The 23051-nt window shown below is 47.3% G+C and overlaps 1 protein-coding gene across 1 annotated transcript in view; it reads left to right on the top strand.

The window, feature by feature from the left end:
* Positions 1-1049: 1049 nt before the first annotated feature.
* LOC142586838 (plancitoxin-1-like) overlaps positions 1050-23051 on the top strand; it is a 110047-nt gene continuing 88045 nt past the window's right edge. The window contains exon 1 of the mRNA XM_075697705.1: positions 1050-1348. Within this exon, the coding sequence (XP_075553820.1) occupies positions 1230-1348 (119 nt within the window). The 5' untranslated portion in view covers positions 1050-1229. The remainder of the gene's footprint in view (positions 1349-23051) is intronic.

The following is a 23051-nucleotide window of genomic DNA, read 5'->3' as shown; positions in this document are numbered from 1 at the left end:
TCTGTTTTCTCTTTACGTCATTGTGCTATTTGCGTTACAGGAAAAAAAGTGCAAAATCATCACAAAGCATTCAATACCTTGCAGTCGCAGGCAAGGTATCGTTCGACCTTGCAATGTATACATGGTGCCGAAAAACATGTGGAAAAGCGACACATAAGGTATTTGCTATGACTCGGCATATTACCATAAATTTAAATATTACCCCGATATGTACGGCGCGCTCGGGCCGTTTCAAGTGCACAGCATCAATATGCATTCTTTCTGGACTCATAGTGCACAACTACGAGCGTCAGCAACTATGGGTGGAGCCTCAAAAGAAATGACAAAAAATGGTACACTTTTTGGAGACTACTTCAACTTCTAAGAAACCTTCACACACGATGAGCAAAGGAAAGACTTCAGGAATTATTCTGAACTCATCCGCGCTGATTTGCTAGTTATCAAAGAAAAGTTTTACTTTCAACTAAAGAGTGGATGACACGACGTATGTCTAAGAGTATATTCCGCTTCGCTTCAGGTAGAAGCAGTGAAAGTTTCTGTCTGGTCTGTAATGCTATTTCCATTCAAAGGTTATCGCATAACCTCAAGTTTTGGGTAGTCGTCGTTCAACCTTTTAGAATCGTTTTTCTACTCATCCATGGACGTCATCAGGTCGAATCCTCCGTCACAGCATAAAAGAGGGCAGCCAGAAAATTAATTCTGTTTACGCAGCCTTCTAACTCCCCGCTCTCAAGCCTGAAAGATACGAACGTTTGAAAAATTCATAGCTACAGTTGGTCGACAACCTTCTGTGACTCATTAGTCGTATGCCTCAATCGCCTTTTAACTTTGTGATTTCTTTCGCGGTTTGAAGGCTAGCGTAATGACAAGAATCCAAGACGCTAAGTGTCAGTTTTTTTGAAGAAACCATCCCAAGAAAACAGTAGAAAAAGTAGTTCATGGAGAGCGCAGATGTCGGGCTTGTCGTCAGAGTGAATGGTATTTTCCTCTCCCCTTTTACCCGCCTGCTCTGCACTTTCCACGGTGCAAATATACTTCATCATCAGAAGTACATAAAGCGCTACTTCCAGAAAGCTTCGGCGTATACCGCGCATGAAGTTTACAAGCCCAACTACAGCGACCGCAGTACAGTGAAAAAAGAAATTGAAGGAAGCGGTTTTACGAAGCTTTGCGAAGTTACGGGGGATCTGATTCCGCCGTCCTGTGTAGCCCATCTTAGGAAAAGTGTAATGGCTACCTTCGACATCCTTGCGCAGCTCGTTTTCATTGGGACATGCGTGAGCTTTTACGGTGCATTTGTGAATGCAAAAGTCTCTTGCAAGAATGCCAAAGGAAAAGATGTTGACTGGTAAGGTATCTTTTACGTTTTTTTTTTCTCAAAATGAAAAGCCTTTTGTTTTAGGCTGCATGGGGCTGGATGCCCGCGGAAGACTTTCAATGAGAGGCAGTGCAGTCAGCAGAACGTATAAATTTCGTGGCATACATTGCAGTATGTACACGCTCAGTTCAGGCACCTATGTTGCTCAATGTCTCTATCATATATCATTGTTTGCTACAGTTTGTCTCTCCGCGGATAGCCGCGGTTGTCTATCAGTGGCTATGGCGTCCTGAAGCAGAACGTCATGTGGATGATTCATACACAGGCGGTGCGTGGCAGCCTCATTTTAATGGGGTAGCATCCGAAAATTATCATTTATTAAGCATTGGGTGCAAGTTCAAGATCAAGCGGTTGAAATTTACCTGCTATCGTCTGCCACTGGACCACCCCCTGCCTTTTATTCCTAAAGTGTCGTTCAACCGAATTATTGAAGAAATAAGTTGGTCAGTTAGTCAACCAGTCATTCTTTTTATGAGGCTACAGTGAGTCTGTAGTGCAACTAGATGAGCACATACGCTACAGCACTATCAGCAATATATAGGAAGTTTATTAAATAGAAACATCACCATTCAATGCAACTCCGCAAGAGTGCACAAGGCAAACGTGTAAGTGTATCTTACAAAAAGAAAACTTCGCACTTGAAGAGGTGTACGTTTTGGTACACGATTCGGAGCACGGATGAAAGATTTTTTCTGGGCGATCACTCAAGCATCTGATCTAGGCAGGAAGCTAGCATATTGCAAGAAGCCGAATTATTCCACAACTGGAAGCGTAGGAGCACTGAATAAAGAAATCGGTTCTGCTGAATTTTTAAAGGTGGAGAAAGTTTTATGGAAGGTAAAAATTGTCATGCACGACAATGGAAACGTAGCTACAGACGCAACCCATGCAGGTACATCAGAAAGGAAGCAGCGCAATCGCAAATTTCATCCTTATCCGGGGGATCAAACCCCGACATACATTCCTCATGCATCCTTACGAATTACAATCTTGTAACGTTTTACAATAGTTTACGATGTTTTCAAGGCGGTAAGCTCACTGCCGCCACTCTCCCCTGTGGCCCGGGTTGACTTTCTTTCATTAAGGATCCCTTCATAAGGTCACGGTACAAATGCCGCACAAAGCGTTTGTGATTTATCGATAGTTTCATTACAATGAGCTGCAAGAAAACACAGGCATGGCACATATTAGTACTCCGTCTATCACATTGGCACATTCATGGTGGCATCGCTTAAGGTACTCGGGCCTGCCCAAGGTGCTAAATTAGAACAGTGCATTTTTAAATCAAGGTTTGTTCATGCCCGTCTAAAGCAGTACAGAGGAGGCACACGTTCACCAGTTGCGTTGGAATATTTTATTGTTCATTTTCATGTCAGTAGTCGCCCTATTTAAATGCGGCGGCGCAGACGGTCTTGGCTGCACGTGCTTGGCTGCACGTGCTTGTGCCGTCTATGACTAATTCTCAAGTTTCTCGACAATTTATGAATTCTCCTCTAGCGGGAAGTTTGCCAACCAAGCTAGGTAGAATGTTGGACTTCCCGGCAGCGCAGACGTTCGGGCAGCATTACCAAGCAACAATTACCAGCTTAAGCAAGAGTGCCTGATGCAGTAATTTGTATGACGCAACTTCAAGCGGTTACGTTCCTTGAACTTTTAATACTGCTTCATTTGTTTTTCTGTACCGCACATATTTGGTTCCACCAGCATTATACACGTTTGAATTTTGCGATTCACTTGTATTAACATGAAGTTTGATGACACCAGGTTTGATAACCAGGTTTCCAGGGCACCTTCCTGGTAATCTGAACGGGAGTCTGTTGTAGTTCTGCTATTGTCTGCTACCAAATTAAACAAAAAACATGGTCTGTATACACAAAGCTGTTCTTCTGCTAAAACTGTTCGTAAGAGAACACTTCAGCCAATCATCATATTCGACTTAATAATAAAAAATATGGCAGGAGAATGTCAAGAACACTTAGAAGCTTTATGCATTAATCCCCATCATTGAGGAAATTAAAAAGACACCCTCAGAAGTCCTAGTGAAATTTCAGTTATAGATTCTCGATGGCATTTGACCTTTCCCTTCAGTCTCAACTCCTTTAGGCAGGCGACCAATCCTTAGAAACATAGGTGGTCGGCATACGTACTTGCGCGGTATCCATTTTCTGTCACCTTATTTGGAGGAATGTTTTAAGGGGAACTCGAGAGGAGCGTATGTCTCTTCTTTTGCTCGAGTTTCCTCCTACGCTTACATTTTCTTCCTTTGTGTGTACAGTCATATTCGCCAGGGAGTTGTTTAATTTATTCAAGGAATCTGCAATATGGGTTGACTTAATCTTCTGGGTTTTCAAGCATCAAGGAGTTGTCGCGTGGCTACTCCGAGGTCAGATGCAGATTCAGCTTGTGCCTTATTTTGGACCTTTATATTGCCAAAAATGAAGTGCCTAGGCCCGTCACACTAAAATCATCGGTGTAGTTTAACCAGAGTGCACTATTATGAGATGTATGCATAATCATCGCTAAACACCGGGTCACCCCACTGCAGACCAGAATCCTATAACCTGTGTGGCAAGATGATGATACACGTCTAATATCAAGCGCCAAACTGGCACCACGACAACCACGGCAGATCAAGTTCAAGTTCTTTTATTGATCAGATAAGGATGAGTACACTGAGTATGGTATAAAGGTGGGACCCTATAACTTTCGGAGTTGTGAAGGGGTCCCTATGTTATACGCTGTTATATAAGCACTAGAGCGCGTGAGAAAAAAAAAAAACTACATGAGACAGCACACATATGGTGCATACTCATTTAGCAAGTGACGCGCGCATTAAAGAGCGAAGTTTAGTTTTGTTGCTGATTAATGGCTGTTGTGTTGTTAGATCTGTTGGTAATTTATTCCAGCGCCGCGATGCGGCCTGCGAGAATCTATATGATCAATAATTAGTGCGAGATTTTAAAACAGTTAGCGTTTCCGAGGTGACTGATCGTAATGGGTATGTTGTATATTGGAAAACAAGTTTTACAGAAGGACACGGTATAATTTTCTGCCTTATTTTGTAAAGCAGAATAAGAACGCGGTAACCAATGCAATATTGCACGGGTAGTATATTAAGTAATGGGTACGCAAATGTGATTGAATGCGTTTATGGTAATAGCATACGTATTATACGAATGTATAAACTGACATAAAGAGTACGGAGTGTCTTCACGGGAAAATTTACCGTAGTTTATACAGCATCCGAATTTTATTATATATGGTTAGTGTACTTACATGGATATGTTTATGCCACTTTGGTTGACTTTCGAGGTAGATGCCTAAAAATTTCGTCCCGTTAACCCTTTGTAAAGGAGAGTTGTTGAAGTTTAATTATTTATCGTTCCTTAGTCTGGTTTTTTTGCGGCGAGAATTATATAATTACTTTTCTTTTTGTTTTACAGATGACAGTTAGATTGAAGCCGGCTTGATAGCTTTAGCAGGACATCATTGCCTTTTTTTGTAAAGATCTGTTTCCGTACCAGCTGTCAGGAGATATATTGGTATCGTCTGCGTGTAAAATACAGTCTTCTGAGAGATAGCCCCGTAAACCGTTGATGAATGCCAGAAAAAGAAAAGGGCCAAATATGGATCCCTGGGGAATTCCGTTGTTAGCTATCATTTAGGATGACGAGATATTGTTAACCACTAAGTGCTGCTGCCGGTTTTCCAATATCTACTAATTAGGCTTAAAGGTGCTCCCCGAATACCATACTTTTCAAGTTACTTTAGTAAAGTGTCGTGGTTAACAAGATCAAAAGCATTGGTTAGGTCCATGAAGATACTCACGGTTAGTAATCTATTTTCTAAGTTTATTTTAGTTTTTTCCGTAATGCTAAAATGTTACTTAACACCGTCTCAGCTGAATTTCTTTTTATATGTCGGTATTGCTCTTCAGCGTAAACGTTCTGCACAGCCAAAAACTTATCTAGTCGGGCTAAGACTACTTCTTCAAAAACCTTACAAAACGGAGACAATCTTCAACTTTCGTGCCACGTAGATCATTTGTAATATCCTGCAAACGAAATTAAGTATAGTGCAAGCCATTTTAAAGATTAATTTATTATTGTGTCTCTTTTTGCTTTTGAGATGAGGAGCAGAGACAACGTTCATAGATATGTTTAACATATTGAAACTCTTCGAGGTACTGCGACCTGCTCCTATCAGGACAGTCAACTCGCGGCTGTCGACATTTGTGTGATGTTAAGGGCACTGTTCTCATATCGCTGTTCTAGCTGTGTCTCGTCTGTGGCGCGCCAGGTGCGCCGTCATCCTGAACTAGGGTGCGTCATGAACTGCGATCTTGAGCGCAAACTCGACGTTATTTTATTCCCTCACAAAACGATCTTTAAGAGCTTAAGAGATAATTTGCGATATGAGACAATTTAGGCGGTTTTGAATCTTTGCCAGATATTCGTGTTTGTCAGCATATCGGAAAACAAAATTTTATAAATTTTTCTTAAGCTTCCGGGGTCTGTGCCATGACTGCAGGTACTTCCGATTTGTCTACTTTTTATGCGGAGTGAAGTTGGGAATATCTAAAAAGCTGTCAATCCAATAATCAAGAGAAGGACCTTTTAAGTTATTGCATCTTTTAAAATAAATCTATTTCATTGAAGGCATGGACGACACAGCTTCTTTTTCACGGCCCAGAAAACGATGCGTGTTGCAAAAAGATAAACTAGTTTTACCGCTGACCTTTAAGCGCACCTTAGTTTCAATTAAACGAGCATGTTGCATCATCGTGCTGGTTACTAGCGAGCGGACAGAATAGCGAAATTCCAATGTGCCCTCGCGAAAGCCTAACAGGACTCCTAACTTGGCTGTGCAGTCCTTCAACAATACATAAATGACATATATTGCTTCGGTAATACAGCTCTAACGACTCAAGTTAGGGCTAAACATTACGTTTGAAAACAAAACTGTATTTCAGTCACAGATGTTCTTTTCGAACTCCAGCAACAATCATGCAACGGAGCGTTCGTCTCGTATTTCAACAGCACTATATTTACATTATGCTGGGTCCCTGGCCATAGGGGAATCGAAGGTAACGTTCTCGCGGACGAGATGGCCACGTCAATCACATCGCAAGCTGTTAACCCTACCGCTGATGTGCCTGTCACAGATCTGAGGCCTTTCTTACGAAATAAACTGCGACATCACTGGCAGTGCACGTGGGACGCGCAAACAAATAACAAACTGCACGTTATAAAGCCCCAGTTAGGTTTTTGGCCCTCCCCAACAAAATCTCGGCGAACAGATGTCCTATTCTGTCGCCTCAAAATAGGACACACATTTGGCACCCATAGTTACCGGCTTACTGAAAGTGAACCTCCAACCTGTGGCAGATGCGGTGAGAGGCTTACCGTCCTCCACGTGCTCCTGGACTGTCGGGAAGCCGAAACGGAGAAAAAGAAACATTTTCCGCTTGCTTACCATTATAACATCCCTCTACACCCGGCTATGTTTCTCGGCAAGGAACCGCTTTTTGACACCAAGGCAATCCTCAACTATTTAAATGATGTCGTACTACACGTTATATGCCCATTAAATTCGTAGAGCATCCTCGCTCCAGAGGATGCCACTGCGATAACAGTTTTGCATAGCACATGCCTCCAGGCCCTTGTTCTTCAAGGGCTCTAAGGAGGCAACAGTGCTCTAGCATATCTTATAACCATATATATTGTTACGGGAAGGAAGAAGCGTTCGTCTATTTATAAGTGGCTTTTAATGGCTGAGCCAACAAGCGTAGAGCAGCGATGATGCTAAACTCTTCTTCGTCGTCTCTAAGACCACCATCAGCGTCGTCTTCTTTCCACATTACCGACTGTGACATCACCCCCGTCGGAAAAAGCACCTGATTGGTGCGGCTCAGCTGTCCGAGAAAGGTAAGGTTTGAGACGGCTGACGTGGATGATGTCAGAGAGAGGTGAAGGCATCGTGGCATCCAACGGAGACACTTCATACGTGACAGGGGTCACCTAGCGAAGGATGCGGTAAGGGCCATGGTATCGCGAGAGGAATTTCTCCGAAAGACCAACATGCCGAGTTGGATACCAGACTAGCACAAGGGCACCTGGTTCATAATGCACGTCGTGATGGCGCTGGTCGTAACGGCTCTTCTGGCGTGTCTGTGAAGCAGAAAGACGAATGTGGGCAATCTGGCGTGCTTGGGTCGCTGTGGTTATGACATCCCGAGTGTACTCTGTCGGCGAAACGAGCGTGGTCGAGAGGAGGGTCTCGAAAGGCAAAGTTGGCTCACGGCCGAAGAGGAGATAGAAGGGTGAATAGCCAGCTGTGTCGTGGCGCGAGGAATTGTAGGCGAACGTGACAAATGGTAGAGCAATGTCCCAGTCGCTATGATCGGAGGAGACATACATTGCGAGCATGTCAGTTAATGTGCGGTTCAGGCGTTCGGTAAGACCGTTAGTTTGAGGATGGTAAGCGGTAGTAAGTTTGTGTTTAGTAGCACATGATCGAAGTAGCTCGTCTATGACTTTGGAAAGAAAGTATCTGCCGCGATCGGTGAGAAGTTGACGAGGTGCACCGTGGTGCAAGATGACGTCGTGAAGCAAGAAATCAGCGACGTCTGTAGCGCAGCTGGTCGGTAGGGCTCTAGTAATGGCATAGCGAGTTGTATAGTCCGTAACGACGGCAATCCACCTATGTCCGGCAGTCGACATAGGGAATGGTACGAGAAGATCAACGCCAACGCGAAAAAAAGGGTCGGCCGGTATATCCAAAGGCTGCAACAGTCCGGCAGGAGGCACAGCTGGTCTTTTCCGGCGTTGACACGACTCACACGCGGCAACATAGCGGCGAACGGAGCGGTTGAGACGGGGCCAGAAGAACCGTCGCCGAATTCGGTCATAGGTCCGCGTAACGCCAAGGTGTCCAGCGGTGGGAACGTCGTGCAGCTGCTGCAGTACAGTCTGTCGCAGATGAGACGGAATGACGGTCAGGAGCTCGGGCCCGTCGGGGTGCATGTTGCGGCGATACAGGATGCCATTTTGTAGCAGGAACATGTGGAGGGATGGGTCAGACGGATCAGAGAGCAGGCGTTCGATAATTGGGTGTAACGACTCATCTCGTCGTTGTTCAGCGCCAATGTCTTGCAAGGCAGAGAGCGAAAGAACGCAGATCGGTGCGACGTCCACTAAGCCGTCCGGTACATCGACAGGATTTCGAGACAGGCAGTCGGCGTCCTGATGTAGACGACCCGACTTGTAGACCACAGTGTATGTGTATTCCTGCAGCCGTAGGGCCCAGCGACCGAGGCGTCCGGTGGGATCCTTAAGGGAGGAAAGCCAACAAAGGGCGTGGTGGTCGGTGGTAACTGTAAATGGCCGACCATATATACAGGGTCTGAACTTGCCCACCGCCCAAATGAGGGCGAGACACTCGCGCTCAGTAATCGAGTAATTGCGCTCTGCGGGAGAGAGGAGGCGGCTGGCGTAGGCGATGACGCGGTCGTACCCACATTGGCGTTGAGCTAAAACTGCGCCGATGCCGTAGCCACTAGCGTCAGTGCGGATTTCTGTCGGAGCGGAGGCGTCAAAATGGGCGAGAACAGGAGGTGTGGTGAGCAGCGTGATGAGCTGCGAGAAAGAAGACGCTTGTTGAGAGCCCCAAGAGAAAGGAACGTCTTTCTTCAGGAGGTCAGTCAGGCGACGGGCAACATGGGCGAAATTTTCCACAAACCTGCGGAAGTACGAGCATAGGCCAATAAAGCTGCGAACATCTTTGGCACAAGTTGGTACGGGGAAATTCTGCACAGCGTGAACTTTAGCGGGGTCGGGGCGAATGCCTGATGAATCGACGAGGTGTCCGAGCATAGTTATTTGGCGGTGACCGAAGTGACACTTGGACGAGTTGAGCTGCAAGCCAGCGGTGCGAAAAACAGAAAGAACAGATGAAAGTCTTTCAAGATGAGTTGCAAAAGTTGAAGAGAATACGATGACGTCATCCAGGTAGCACAAACAGATGGACCATTTCAAACCACGCAAGAGCATGTCCATCATCCGTTCAAAGGTCGCCGGGGCATTGCACAAGCCAAAAGGCATTACCCGGAACTGATATAGGCCGTCTGGTGTGACGAATGCGGTCTTTTCACGGTCCATTTCGTCCACGGCAATTTGCCAATATCCAGAGGGAAGGTCTATAGATGAAAAATAAGTGGCACCATGGAGACAATCCAGAGCATCGTCAATGCGGGGAAGTGGATACACATCTTTCTTGGTGATCGTGTTTAGATGACGATAGTCAACGCAGAATCGCCAGCTGTTATCCTTCTTTTTGACGAGAACAACAGGGGACGCCCACGGGCTGGAAGAGTTTTCAATAATCCCTTTGGCAAGCATCTTGTCAATCTCGCTCTGGATAACTTGTCGCTCAGAGGGCGACACCCGGTATGGGCGTCTGCGAACAGGTGCTGCATCGCCGGTATTTATCCGATGTGTCACGACCGTAGTTTGACGCAAAGGGCGATCGTTCAGATCGAAAATGTCGGAGTAGGACTCGAGGAGGCCACGGAGCTGTGCGGCTTCTTGGGTTGAGAGGTCCGGTGCAATCATCTTTGTGAATTCATCGGTCGGTACTGATGCAGAAGGCGCAGAATGAGCAGTGGTCGAAGACGGCGCAACAGATAGAGCAGAAATGTGGCACTCGTGCGTTGGAGACAACGTGGCAAGAGACATGCCTCGAGGAACTACTTGTGGGCTCTGTCCGAAATTTAGGATGGGAAGACATGTCTGATTGGCCGCAACAGAAACGATGGTGTGTGCGAAGGAGACATTGTAAGAAAGCAGGACTGACGTCGAGGGAGTAAGAACATAGCCTCCGTCAGGTACAGGTGGGCTGGCTAAAACAGGGATGAAGGTTGCTGCAAGAGATGGCAGGCGTATAAAATCCGCGGAACAAAGTTGAGCTGGAGCTTGAGCCGGAAGGTCAATGGGAACAGGTAGGGGTAGGTCAAGTTGTACAACACCGGCGGAACAGTCAATCAGAGCAGAATGGGCAGACAAAAAGTCGAGTCCGAGGATCACATTATGAGGGCAATGTTCAAGCACACTAAACAAAACGGACGTGTGGCGATCGGCGACACTGACACGAGCAGTACACATTCCAAGCACAGCCGGAGTACCACCATCGGCGACCTGGAGCAGTCGAGTCGGAGCAGGGGTAAGTACTTTTTTCAAGCGCGTTCGAAGCTCCGCACTCATGATGGAAATTTGGGCTCCAGTGTCGATGAGTGCTGTAACGGGCAAACCATCCACGTCCACGTCCAGAAGGTTCCGATTAGTAGGCAGGGTCAGCAGAGGAATTTCAGGCCGGTGTTCTAGAGCAGCGTCACCTCCAGGAGCTGCCCCAGTTAGTTTCCCGTCGGAGAGCGGCGACGGTAAGCTGGGGATGGAGAGCGACGCAGCTGGGGCGAACGGGAGCGGCGACTATGTGGTGATGGCGATCGGCTGGTCGCGGTGGCTCGAGCGTTGTCAGGTGCGTCTTCAACCTCGGTGGAGAGTGATGGCGGGCGAGGATTCAGTGGGGAGCGGCGGTAGGCGGGAAAGCTTGGTCGTGAGTGGGCTGGCCAGTAACTTCGACAGTGGCGAGAGATGTGGCCCACACGTCCACAGGAAAAGCAGATGGGTCTATCGTCATGGGTGCGCAATTCGGCCGGGTTGCGATAGCTCGGATATGAACCGTATTGGCTCCGGTGAACAGGGGCAGAGGCAGTAGACGAAGCAAAGTCAGGACGGCTGGCGGAGCAGATGGATGGAAGACCTACATTGGCAAGTTCTTGGCGAATGACCGACTGAATGAGGGACACAAGCGGCCGGGAATCGTCAAAGCACTGCGTGACTGGTGTGGAAGGAGACGCTGCTTCGATTTCTCGCCGAACGATACGTACGACGTTCTCGCTGGAGGTGGACTCACGCGGTGGACCAATGTCTTCGCACGTCGACGAAGCTGCGGTATTAGGTAGACGAGTAAACTGTCGAACTATGCGGCGACTCTTCGCGTCTTCAAAGCGGCGACATTCGTGAATTATCTCATTGACCGTTGTGATGTTCTTATAAACAAGCAGGTTAAACGCGTCGTCCGCGATGCCCTTTAAGACGTGGCTGACCTTGTCTGCCTCTGCCATATTGTTATCTACTTTGCGGCAAAGAGCGAGGACGTCCTGGATATACGCCACGTAAGATTCAGTGGACGTCTGTACACGGGTCCCAAGGTCCTTCTTCGCAGCACGTTGGCGGCCGACGGGTTTGCCGAACAAATCTCTAAGCTTCTGTTTACACTGGTCCCAACTCGTAATCTCTTCTTCATGTGTTTCGAACCAGACCCGTGCTGTTTTCTTAAGGTAGAATATTATATTAGCCAGCATAAGCGTGTGATCCCACCTGTTGTGTGCGCTGACCCGTTCATAATTCTGCAACCAGTCGTCAACGTCAACGTTGTCAATCCCGGAAAACATGCCTGGGTCGCGAGGCTGAGCCAGGATGACCGTCGGTGGCGACGCCGGGGCCGCGGTGGAACTCTCTCCTTCGGATGACATGGCGGCCAGGTTACGTCCGCTGTGGAGCTCCGTCTTGCTCAAGTGATTACCCCGCACGTCCACCAATTATGTTACGGGAAGGAAGAAGCGTTCGTCTATTTATAAGTGGCTTTTAATGGCTGAGCCAACAAGCGTAGAGCAGCGATGATGCTAAACTCTTCTTCGTCGTCTCTAAGACCACCATCAGCGTCGTCTTCTTTCCACATTACCGACTGTGACAATATTTTTACACATCGTATCATTCTTTTTAAATGTACCTTAAATGCTCATAGTACACGTCATAAGACATCGCCATAATCTTATTGTACAGATTTTGCGCACTTTAGCGCGAACATTTTTAAGGCCCCTCTACAGCCACGTCACACCAACTTCATCGAACTCATGATTTCATTGCAAACTCATTAACATGGACATGGCGCTCTTTGGCCATAACTGGCCCTTGTGCCAATAAAAACCACATATCATCATCATCAAACCCATAGTTGGCGAGTGGAAGTCATGCTATCATCAGGAGCGGTTCATCGAAGTAGTTTTACGCCGACTACGCATTGGGCACACACACTTCACACACAATTACTTACTTACGAAAGAAGACACACCAACATGCGAGAAATGTCAACAGCCACTAACAGTTATGCTCATATTACTCACATGTACCCAGACTGAAACACACAGACGAACTTTTGCACAAATTATATCAACTACACATACCTCCACACCCTGCTCTAATTTTAGGTGATGATCCGCTAGTCACATTATGTGACATCCGTAAATTTCTAGACGGCACTGGACTTTTACATAAAATATAGATTATTAACAAAGCATCTTCCTTCATTCACTGGATTTTAAAACACCTCGTGTTTGGCGCAGCATAGCCTTAGCCGCTTTTGCGCCATTAAACCCCATTTAACTAACTAACTATATTTACCTTTTTCCACCAGCTGGGCTCACAAATTACTAGTGGCTAGTGTAATAATTAAATGTGCATTATATGAAATAAGTGCAAGAGCCGTAATGCTGCCAACAGCGTCATCAATTCACTTGACGATTTCAACAGGAACCAAATCTTTGTTGCTGTAAACAATTCGCACTCATTTACAGCGAAGCTCTGTACGGCTAGACAATTCGTCCGGCCGTCTATCACCTCTACGTCGAAAACTGCTCCCGCGCAACGACATGCGCATGCGCGAGAAAAAAAAAGAGAAAAAGAGGCGCGTGATTGGCTGCGCCAGTAGTGACGCTTTTGCTTTCCCTCACAGCTCAGCGCGCGCGCAGCAGTTTCTTTCCGACTCCGAAATGGGTAGGGCACGCGTCATATGTACTCCTGAAGAGCAGGCAGCTTTCGATCAGAAACGCCGCGAGCAGAATCGGGAACGAGCTCGTCTACGCTGTGCCGATGCTGTAGCCAGGGCGCAATATTACGCTCGTGCAGCCGAGCACAAGCACCAACTGCGTATCGAGGATCCGGCAGCCTACCAAGCTGTCGATTAACGAACCGTCGGGATTAAACCAGTGACAAACGCAGTGGCCGCACATTTCTGCTTCGCTGCTTTACAATCTGTACGGATTGCTTGGGCGGTGATTTATTTAACTTAGTAATCACAGAAACGGCAAGCTTTTCGTCTTAGAGCAACATGTTTTTGTACGGCGGCTGGTGACAAATGCACAGAGCCTTTGTTGAAGTATATTTTTCCAACAGACGATGAGGCGAGCGTGCTAGCTGAGGAAGGCTGTTTGGTCAACTGTATAGCTCATTGGACTAGTTGACAAAGGCAACCTAGACAAAAGCGCAGCATCGAATGTAGGGAAAAGGACATCTTTCATTTAAAGGCTTTCAAATGATTTTAAACCTACCGACCAGACACTGCATCTAACAATACTGTTAAGGAAGATTTTAAAACCCGTATTCACAAGCCTACATCGTTCTTATCTTTTTCGTAATTTTGAGCTGCTCTGCATGTTAATGAAACAAGAATTATGATTGCCCGCGCATTTTCCTTGAAGTAACGACTTGGTAAAGGTGGTAATCTAAGGTATAGGAACTTCTTTACTTGAGCCCGAACTTTTATCAACGGAATGACACCACAAAGGCAGGATTTATAACGATGCATTCGGTTGTTTTCTATAATCCTCTTTATCGGAGGTGGTACATACCTATTTCGCCTGTATTATGAGTAGGAACCGTAGCTCGCCCGTCGCTCCCCGTCGGTCCAAGGGTTCCGAAACTGGGTTTTACGAATGGTTTTTGGGGTTCCGTGAGCGAGTACGACTGTCCAACTAAATTTACCCTTATGTAAATCTCTACATCACAGCTCATATTGAACCAAACCAGAGGACGCCATATCTGCTCTACGGTGAACTTCGTCTACGTTCACACTTGGCCTCGAAAAAGAGTCACAGTCAAAAAAGTCAAGAGTCAAAACTTTAAAGAAATCCCCTCGCTGTAAGACCTACGCAGAAGCGGATCCATGCGGCGAGCCAGACCGCTCTCGCATCGGTTTTTTCGCCATGATGAAATTTGAAAGCATTTCCGCTTCACTAGACACTTAACCAGCATGTTCACATCCGTTCATAAATTGAACATGGCGACCAAATTGTCAGCAACGAAGCTCATCGGCACTGTACAGAAATTACCCTGTGTTGTACGATAAAACTCACAGCCTTTACAAGGATACGTTCTACTAGAGCGAGATTCGGAAGAAGGTTGTCCAGGAGCTGGGTTTTAGCAGAAGGTGAAGCAGCAAAGCATTGCACTGTCCGAAATTTTCCCGCTTTAAAAGAGCCTGGCGAATCCACCACTGCCGCTCCCGGAGTGCCCGTTTCTAAAGGTAGTCTTGGTGGATGTTCCAAAAACATGGTAAAATTATGCCTAGTATTTATTAAAGCGAAAGCCAATTAAGGCGATTCCAAATGACATCGTGTAGATCGAGAGTCATACCCACGACCTTTCATTTAATTTGGGCAAAATTATTTTAAGCATGGTTAATTAACATATATTTAATGAAGGCACTCGAACTCACGACCTCTGGTGGGTTAAAACAAGTAATGGAAAGCAAACACGCATTAGAAGAAAAATGTTGACTGGTGTAATGAATGTCTCATCCCTCCCCCCCCCCTCCCCCCCCCCCGAGCGATGGGAGACCTTGTTGTCCAGCCCCGACCTACCGACCCAGCTCGCGCTGGCGGCTAGGGACCAGGAACTGCTGGACGCGTATGGGACCTGAGAAGAAGGTTCCACCCCATCTGGTGCCAGCGCGCACCAACTGTCACTAAGGGCTCAGCACAAAAGTTGATTCTCTCTCTCTCGTGATCGGGCAGGCTTTCACCTTTATACTCTTCATCGTAGGTTAAGTGACTGTCAACGTTTTCCTCTTCTATATTCATCTCTGAAATTCGGTGCCGATGAAAGGCGCAGATGACAGGCGAAGTAACACTTAATGACTTCTTTTGATCCCTAATGCACCAATGAATATGTACTGCTTAAAAGTTCGTGATGACAGGACGCCATCACGCAGGCAAATGTGCCTACAATAGGTAGACGCGGCGAAAGTGGCGGCAGTGGTCGCAAAACAAATGAGAAAATCTTGGAGATGCGCGACAAATAATTGTCGCCCGCTTTCGCAGTTTCACTTGAAAGAGCGTGGATTAGGGCGCGTTGGTACTCCATAACTTTGAGATTTTTACCGCACGATAAGGGACGGGAGACAAAGGCAAGACTCAAGGCAAGGCAAGTTTCACTGTCTTGCTGCTTCCCAAGTACGAACGCAGCAGAAATTGTAAACGCCCCGCACCCCTTATCGAGGCAGCGGTATTCAGGACTCATCGCTGTGCGATTCGCGGGGCCATTGTCTCCACGCGTTTTATTCGTGCTCGCAGGACTAATTGAAGGAGCATTGTCTGGTATGTCCTCGAATCTGAAATGAGAAGCAGGGGAACAGAGGGGGCCGTTTTTCGTAAGTCACAACTGCATGAAGACAACAGAAAATGACAACAAGTAAAACTTAGGGGGAATTACTTGTTTAGTTATTATAAATACAGGTGAAAATTGGACGAAAGTGGACGAAAATACAACTGACCGCATTCATTACATCGCGAAGGTCTCGTCTCCGACAGCCCTGGTGCCTTCAGGGAAGCATACGAAGGTTTATAGGCCAAGTTGCCCTCTCCCAAGTTCACGTAGCGTACGTGACGCCTTGCGGCAGAAAGAATGTTCTACAAGCGCCGCCAAAGCCGTCAGTGGTGGCACTGGTGGCTAACTCTGGTACATAAACGTAAATACCCCAGCAAGTTAACGGCAAAACTTTGTCGTGGTGGATCCATTGGTATGAAGAGCATCACATGCGCAATGCGAAGACCTTATTCCGTATGATACCTGCGGCCAGTTCTTTCTTTGTCCCACAGCTTTCCCGTGCATTTATGTATAATTTCCACATTTCTAACAAATGGACAAGTAATTCCGCAGCTTACTTCCTTGTCATTGTGTTGAGCTTCCAGAACCGCATAGAGACAGCATACAAACTGCCAAACCTAGCGGCGCGTTGGTTGTCGGCTTACTGTAAGGACACGCAGGGTCCTATCACGCGTGATTCGGGGTAAAGCAGGCTGATGCCACATAGCAGTTTTCATAATTGCAAGCTGGGCTTTCATGTTGGCCTAAACAAACACAAGGGAAAGACCCACGTGGCCAGGAGGCATGGGTTTATGATAGCATTGTGTTGGGTGTATATATATATATATATATATATATATATATATATATATATATATATATATATGCATGCATGCATGCATACATACATACATACACACATACATACATACATACATACACGGCCTGTCGCGCGCATCAGAAACGCTGTGCGCCGCGTCACCAACAGCCTGAGACTGTTTGCCTGGCATCGGCGTAGAAAATGCGTCAGGAGCGCGCTTGGAACGCCATCGCCTGACGTGTTATGTCCCACACAACTAGTGCCGTTCGGCCCAGCCAAGCAGCCGTGAATGGAACTAAGGCTTTCACGTTCTAATAGTCAAGAGGAATGCTCGGCGCTGCAGCCAGATCGCCAATCCTACGGAGAGGTGCGATCTCGAGACTGCCTTGGCTGCTCTGGTGGAAGAAAGCTGCCAACTCTTCAGGCTGCTTTGGATTTTGGTGGAGTTTGCTACCGTTTTCGATCACCCTGGAGTTACGCATCCGCACTCTGCCGTCCGTCATGCCTCACGACGCGAGACAGACAAACCCACCAGTTTCGCCAGCCATCGTACGTACCGGTGACCAGTGTCAGCGAGATCCTGACATCTGCTGCGGCACCGATGGCGAAGACGTTGAAGATTAACTGGAAGCATATGAAAGAGCGAGCACGACCAACAAATGGGACGATCCCCTGCAGCTCAACAACACGATGTTTTATTTACCGGTAATCGCCAAGTAGTGGTTTAAAAATCATGAAACTAATTTCCTGACGTGGGCTAGCTTCAAAACCAGCATCAAAGAAGTTTTCGGCCGCCCTAGCGTGCGCAAGCTTCGCGGTGAACAATGCCTATCATGTCCACCGTTCACCAGCTACATATAGGACGTCGTCGACCTGTGGCGCCGTCTCAACCCAACGATGGCGTACAAGGTTCGTCGCACCATGAAGGGCATTTCCGACAATGCCTCTCATATGCTGCTGTCGAAAAACCCTTGCACTGTTTCTCACTTCATTGAACTTGGCCAGGGTTTCGACGCGGTCAGCCTACAGCGTTTCCTTACGCGGCGCCCACCTTAGTCCGACGAAAGCCTCTAGAGCAAGGCCACCGCTCCTGACATTGTTTCGCTGCTTTGCTAGGTAAACGAGTTCGTCCGTGCTCAGGTCGTTCGTCAGCTTTCGCTGCTGTCTGCTGCCGGGCAACCACCATCGCTTTTGAATGCCAAGCCTCGTCAGGTCATACAGGAGCAAGTTGGCGCAGCTGTGCCTTCGGCCCGCGAGAATGCGCTGCTGCCGACTCCCGTTGCCTATACAGAGGTGAACGCACCACTCAGCTATGTCGAGGCTCTCACGCGGCCGCCATCTCAGACAATTGCGCCATCCCCATCAGCCGTGCCACTGTAAGGAGCTCCTCGTTTCGTTCATCCAAGGTACCCACACACATATATATCAATGATCATTCCACAGAACAAATTGCTTGCGACAGTTGTGGGCGAGACAAAACTAAAATTGAGTCACTTTAGCATACGCTAAAGAGAATGAAGGCGAAAGCCGGCGCTCTCACGTGACATTCATTAAACGACTTGATATTCTCATTCGTATGCATTGTCACTTCCTATTACTTGTTTTCTCCGACCAAAGGTCGCGTTTCGAGTGCATTAAATAACCACATATTAATGAACCCTATGCCTTAGTTAACTTCGCCTTTACACGGAATGTCCTGGGTGCCATCATCAATGGTGGCCCCATCAATTTTGGTTCCATTACTATTTGGTCCTAGCAAAGGTCAGTGGTTTAATTTTGCCTTAATTAACATCACAGGTCGTGGGCTCAGGTTCGTTAATTAACTATATGTTGATTAACTATGTACCAAAGGTGGAGGGTACGACTTCTACCAAAGGTCGTGGGTTCAAGAACTAAGCCACCGCAGCGGTGGCGTGGCGGTAGAGAAACCGCCTCGTATGTGGGAGGTACCGACGGAACTCAAATCCAGCTTCCGCCAGAAACCCAGAGTTTTTTTTTAATGTGTAGTGATGCTCCCTGGCTTGGTGCTCGGCTTCTGTGGGGGTTCACATCTGGAATAGGGACCAAATAGAGATTTACGGGTTGTCGCTCGGCACCTGATTGTCTAACCACAGACGGTCCTGTTGAAGGGCATCCGCCGACTGTGAGATGCAAGTGCCGCCGCCGGGAACCTGCAGGTTAAATAGGTACAAGCGCGCTCCAGGCCTGGTGCTCGGCCATTATGGGACCTCAACGCTTGGAAAGGGGTCTTCGTCTCCAGCCCGAAGGCGTACCCACCTCAATAAATACATCTCGGTCGCCGCATGTGAAATGGTCGCCATGGGAGCTTCCCGAACATCACTTCTCTCTAGTGCTCGCGAAAGTTTTGATTGGAATTTTAGAGCGCAGGCTTCTTTCCCAAGCGTATCACCCTTGCAGAAAGCCCGGGTACACTTTTGCCCGTTTGAACACCAGTGGGTGCCCGGAGGTGGTGGGAATCTTCGCCTTCAATACCATCAAAGGTCGCGGGTTGGACTCCCACCAAAGGTTGTGGGTTCGCGTCCGGACATTGATCGTGGATGACATCAATAATATTGCTGCCGATATTGGTCCCACTAAAACTGGAGGTATCGACACCCAAATGGTCGTGCGTTCGAGTGCATTTGCCTTAATGAAAACCGCAGCCGTGGCCTCGTCGCTGAGTGTCCGCCTCGGCTGCGGGAGGACGTGGGTTCAAAACCACGCGGCCGCCGGGTATCCACCGGTTATCCAAAATGGGCACAGACGACCCCCAGCCCGACACTCGGCTTTCTTCAGGGGTGAATCGCTCTGGGAAAGGAGCCCGCGCCATGCAAATCCCGTCGAACCCTGTGAGCATGAAGCAAACCTTGGTAAAACAGGGGTAAGCGACAACACATCTGCACCGTGCGCTCCGCGCCGACAACACGAAAGCCTACGAGGCGTAAAAGCCTACTAACTCAACTCGCACATGAGTGCAGTGTTTACCACTGAGCTGAAAACTCCAAAGGTGGTGGGTTTGACTCCTACGAATGGTCGTCGGTTCGATCGTCAATGGTGACACCATCAGTGTTAGTGCCTTTGAAATTTGTCGCCACCAAAAGTCATGGGTGCGACTGTCACCAAATGTCGAGGGTTCGAATGCCTTAATTAACTCTATCTTAATTAAAGTCGCCTTAGCAACAAAGGTCGCGGTTTCGACTCCCATCGAAGGTCAATGGCTTCATTAACTTGATTAACTTTGTCTTAACTAAATTCGCCTTAACACCAAAGGTCGAGGGTTCGAGCATCTTATTCAAATATGTCTGAATTAAATTCGCCTTAACACCAAAGGTCGTAATTTCGAGTACCTTAATTAACTATATCTTAATTTAATTCCCCTTACACCAAAGATCGTGGTTCCACTCCTACCGAAGGCCGAGGGTTCGCGTACCTTAATTAAATATCTTGGGCAGATTCGTTGCCGGGGAGAGTTGAATGTACGGGGCCGCAGTTCAGAAGTTTCTTTTTGGGGCATTGAATTTAGCAGTATAAGTTCGTTTTTTGGATATTATGCCGCTTGCGTAACTAATAATGGCGTCTTTGAATCACTGATGATTGCTCTTTCACCTTCTATATTGAAGGCTAGGGCTATTGCGCATTCCTTCGCCTCTTCTGTGGAATCGTACGGAATGGTAGCTGTGAAACGGGCGTCCTCGGGCAAATTGGTGGCCACTGCCACTGCCGCTTTTCTGCCATTGTACCAGGCAGCGTCCGCGTATAATGCCCGTCTATCATCTTTGAATGTTCTGTGAAGGGTTTTTGCTCTGTCTCTTCTTCGTTCCGGGTGATATGTCGGATGCATGTTTTTAGGGAGTGGGAGAATGATGAGTCTGTCCCTGATTTCATTCGGGATGACGTCCCGTTCTCCTTTCCCCGCTATGGGCAGGTTGATCTGTAGTTTCTCGAGGATATATGTACCTGTGTCCGACTATTTTAGTCTTGCGTATTTAGCTGTGATATGTCCTTGTATGAGCTCTTCTAAATCGTTGTGTAACCCCAGCGCCAATAATATTTCGCGCTGCTAGTGGCTACCGCAAGGCCAAGTACTTGCTTGTAGAGTTTTTGCGTGAGTGCATTCATCTTGTTCATATTTGTGCCATTTGATGTACGGAGCTTCGTAAACTATTCGGCTCATTGCGAAAGACTGGATCAGGCTCAATGCGTTCCTCTCTTTCATGCCCCAGTGTTTATTTAACACTCTCTTAACCATTCTTTTGGTTTGTGTCATTTTCGCTTCAGTTTTCTTAATGGCCTGTTATGGCCCTTTTCTCGAATGTGTAGATCCAAAACCAGGATTTCTTTAACTGTGGGCATGTTGCCTTCGTCAATTTTAATCTGTATACCGGTCTGTCTTTGAGACTCTTTCGACCCCTAGAAGTGGACGCGTAAAAGAATTTTTTTTTTTATTTTTCTGGAAAGCATTCCAGACTTTTAGTTTTGGCTCAGCGTTCTATTGTGGTTGCCGCTTTTTAGAACGTGGCCTCAGTACCTCCGTCGCTGCCTTTCGTCACCGAAGGGGTGATGTCGGCATACAGACTGTACTTTACGTCGCTTAACTCATTTAATTCTTTTGACGGGCTAGTGATAACTGCTTTGAATAAAAAGGGGAAAAGTACTGCTCCTTGTGGCGTTCCTCTAGCGCACAGCTCTGTTTCCTCAGAGTGGAACTATCCTCGGTCTAGGCTTTCCGTCTTTTCTCTGAGGAAGTCACTGATGTACTCGAAGATTCTCTCACCGAGACCTAGGTCCTAAATGCCCTAGAGTATCGCCGCATGCGTGACGTTATGGATGGCTTTCTTTAGGTCTAATCCCATTATGGTGCTTGTGCCCATTGTTTTGGTTCCTGGGCCTAATGTTTGTTATTTTAGCTGCAGCAGCAGGTCTTGTATAGAGAGCTTTGGTCTGAGGCCCAGCATGGTGTTTGGGTACAATCCTTTTTGCTCCATGTGTCTACTGATCGTCGTGATTACCACGTGCTCCATCAACTTCCCTGCATACGAGGTTAAGGAGATGGGCCTTAAGTTACCCAATGATATTCTATTACCGGGTTTGGAGATGAATACTGTTTTAGCTTTCTTCCAATCGTGTGGTATGTCCCTTCCTACCCAGCAATCATTCATGTCGTTTGTGAGCACTGTGATTGAGCCGTCATCAAAATCCCTTAGCATTTTGTTCATGACTCCACCTCCCCCGGGCGCGGACTTTGGGTTGAGTTTCCAGATCTCATATCTTAGTTCCGCCTCAGTGAAAAGGGAGTACAACTTTTCGTTCGGAGTCCCCCGATATTTAGTGGGGGGCTCTTGTTCGGTTTCTTAAACTATTTTTTCCTTTAGATTTTTATAATTCCTTCACAGTTTATGCTGATTTGCTGTATGAGTTTCATGACGCTCTGGTTTCTTGCCCCTTTGGTCTCTTCGGGGTCTAGGAGCTGCCTGAGGATGTTCCAGGTTACGGGCGTTCTAAATTGCTTATCCATCTCGGTACATAGCTTGTCCTCTTTTTGCCCACCTCCCTAACTTTTTCTTTCAATTTTTATTTAGTTTCTGCATTTTCCATCAGCGGTTGAGGCTTTCTCTTGCCTCCCGCCGGTGTATGTGTTTGCTATTTACGCAGTCATATTCGGGATGCCTTCTGGCGCTCTGCTGCTGGCTGCTCTCGCGTCTCCTTTGAGCGCCTCCAGCCAGGTGGCGATATTGTAAATCACCTCGAATCCCTCTGCTCCTCTTCTTTCTTTGACGAGGTCCCAGTCGGTGTGCCATTTTCTTCGCACCCCTTCTTTTTATTTTATGTTTTGCCACCACTGTTCGGATTATGCAGTAGTCGCTACCCAGCGTTCTTTGTGTATTAGTACACTTAGCCATTTTCGTATTTCTGGTTATTGCCAGGTCGGGGCTGGTGTCTCGACCAACATGTTCCCTTCTCGCGTCAGGGTTTCGAGGTTGTTAATTAATGTCACTTGGCATTGCTGCATCGCAATCCATAGCTGTTGCCCTTTTCTTCTGTCGTATTTGTATCCCCCCGCCCCGTGGTGTGCATTGATGTCTCCGATGACCTCCAGTGGGGATGTACGGCCAGTGTGCACCGCTTTGAGGAGGACGACACCCAAGTGGCATTGCTTTTTGCATGGCTGTACACGTTGAGAATAAAGAGACTGTCTTCTCTCTTGGCCAGAGGGACCAGTTCGACAAAGCCGTTTTCCACCTCTTTACGGCCGAGGTCGTGCTGAACAGCCGCGACTTCTCTGGTTACTAACTTCGCAAAAATTGCTTTGTCGTATCTTCGGCCGTAGGACCTGTAACCCGGCAGTTTGACTTCCTCACCGGTTGCTTGG

The sequence above is a fragment of the Dermacentor variabilis genome, chromosome 7 (assembly GCF_050947875.1).
Source record: "Dermacentor variabilis isolate Ectoservices chromosome 7, ASM5094787v1, whole genome shotgun sequence".
In the NCBI taxonomy this organism is placed as follows: domain Eukaryota; kingdom Metazoa; phylum Arthropoda; class Arachnida; order Ixodida; family Ixodidae; genus Dermacentor; species Dermacentor variabilis.
This window is presented reverse-complemented; position numbering and strand designations above follow the sequence as displayed.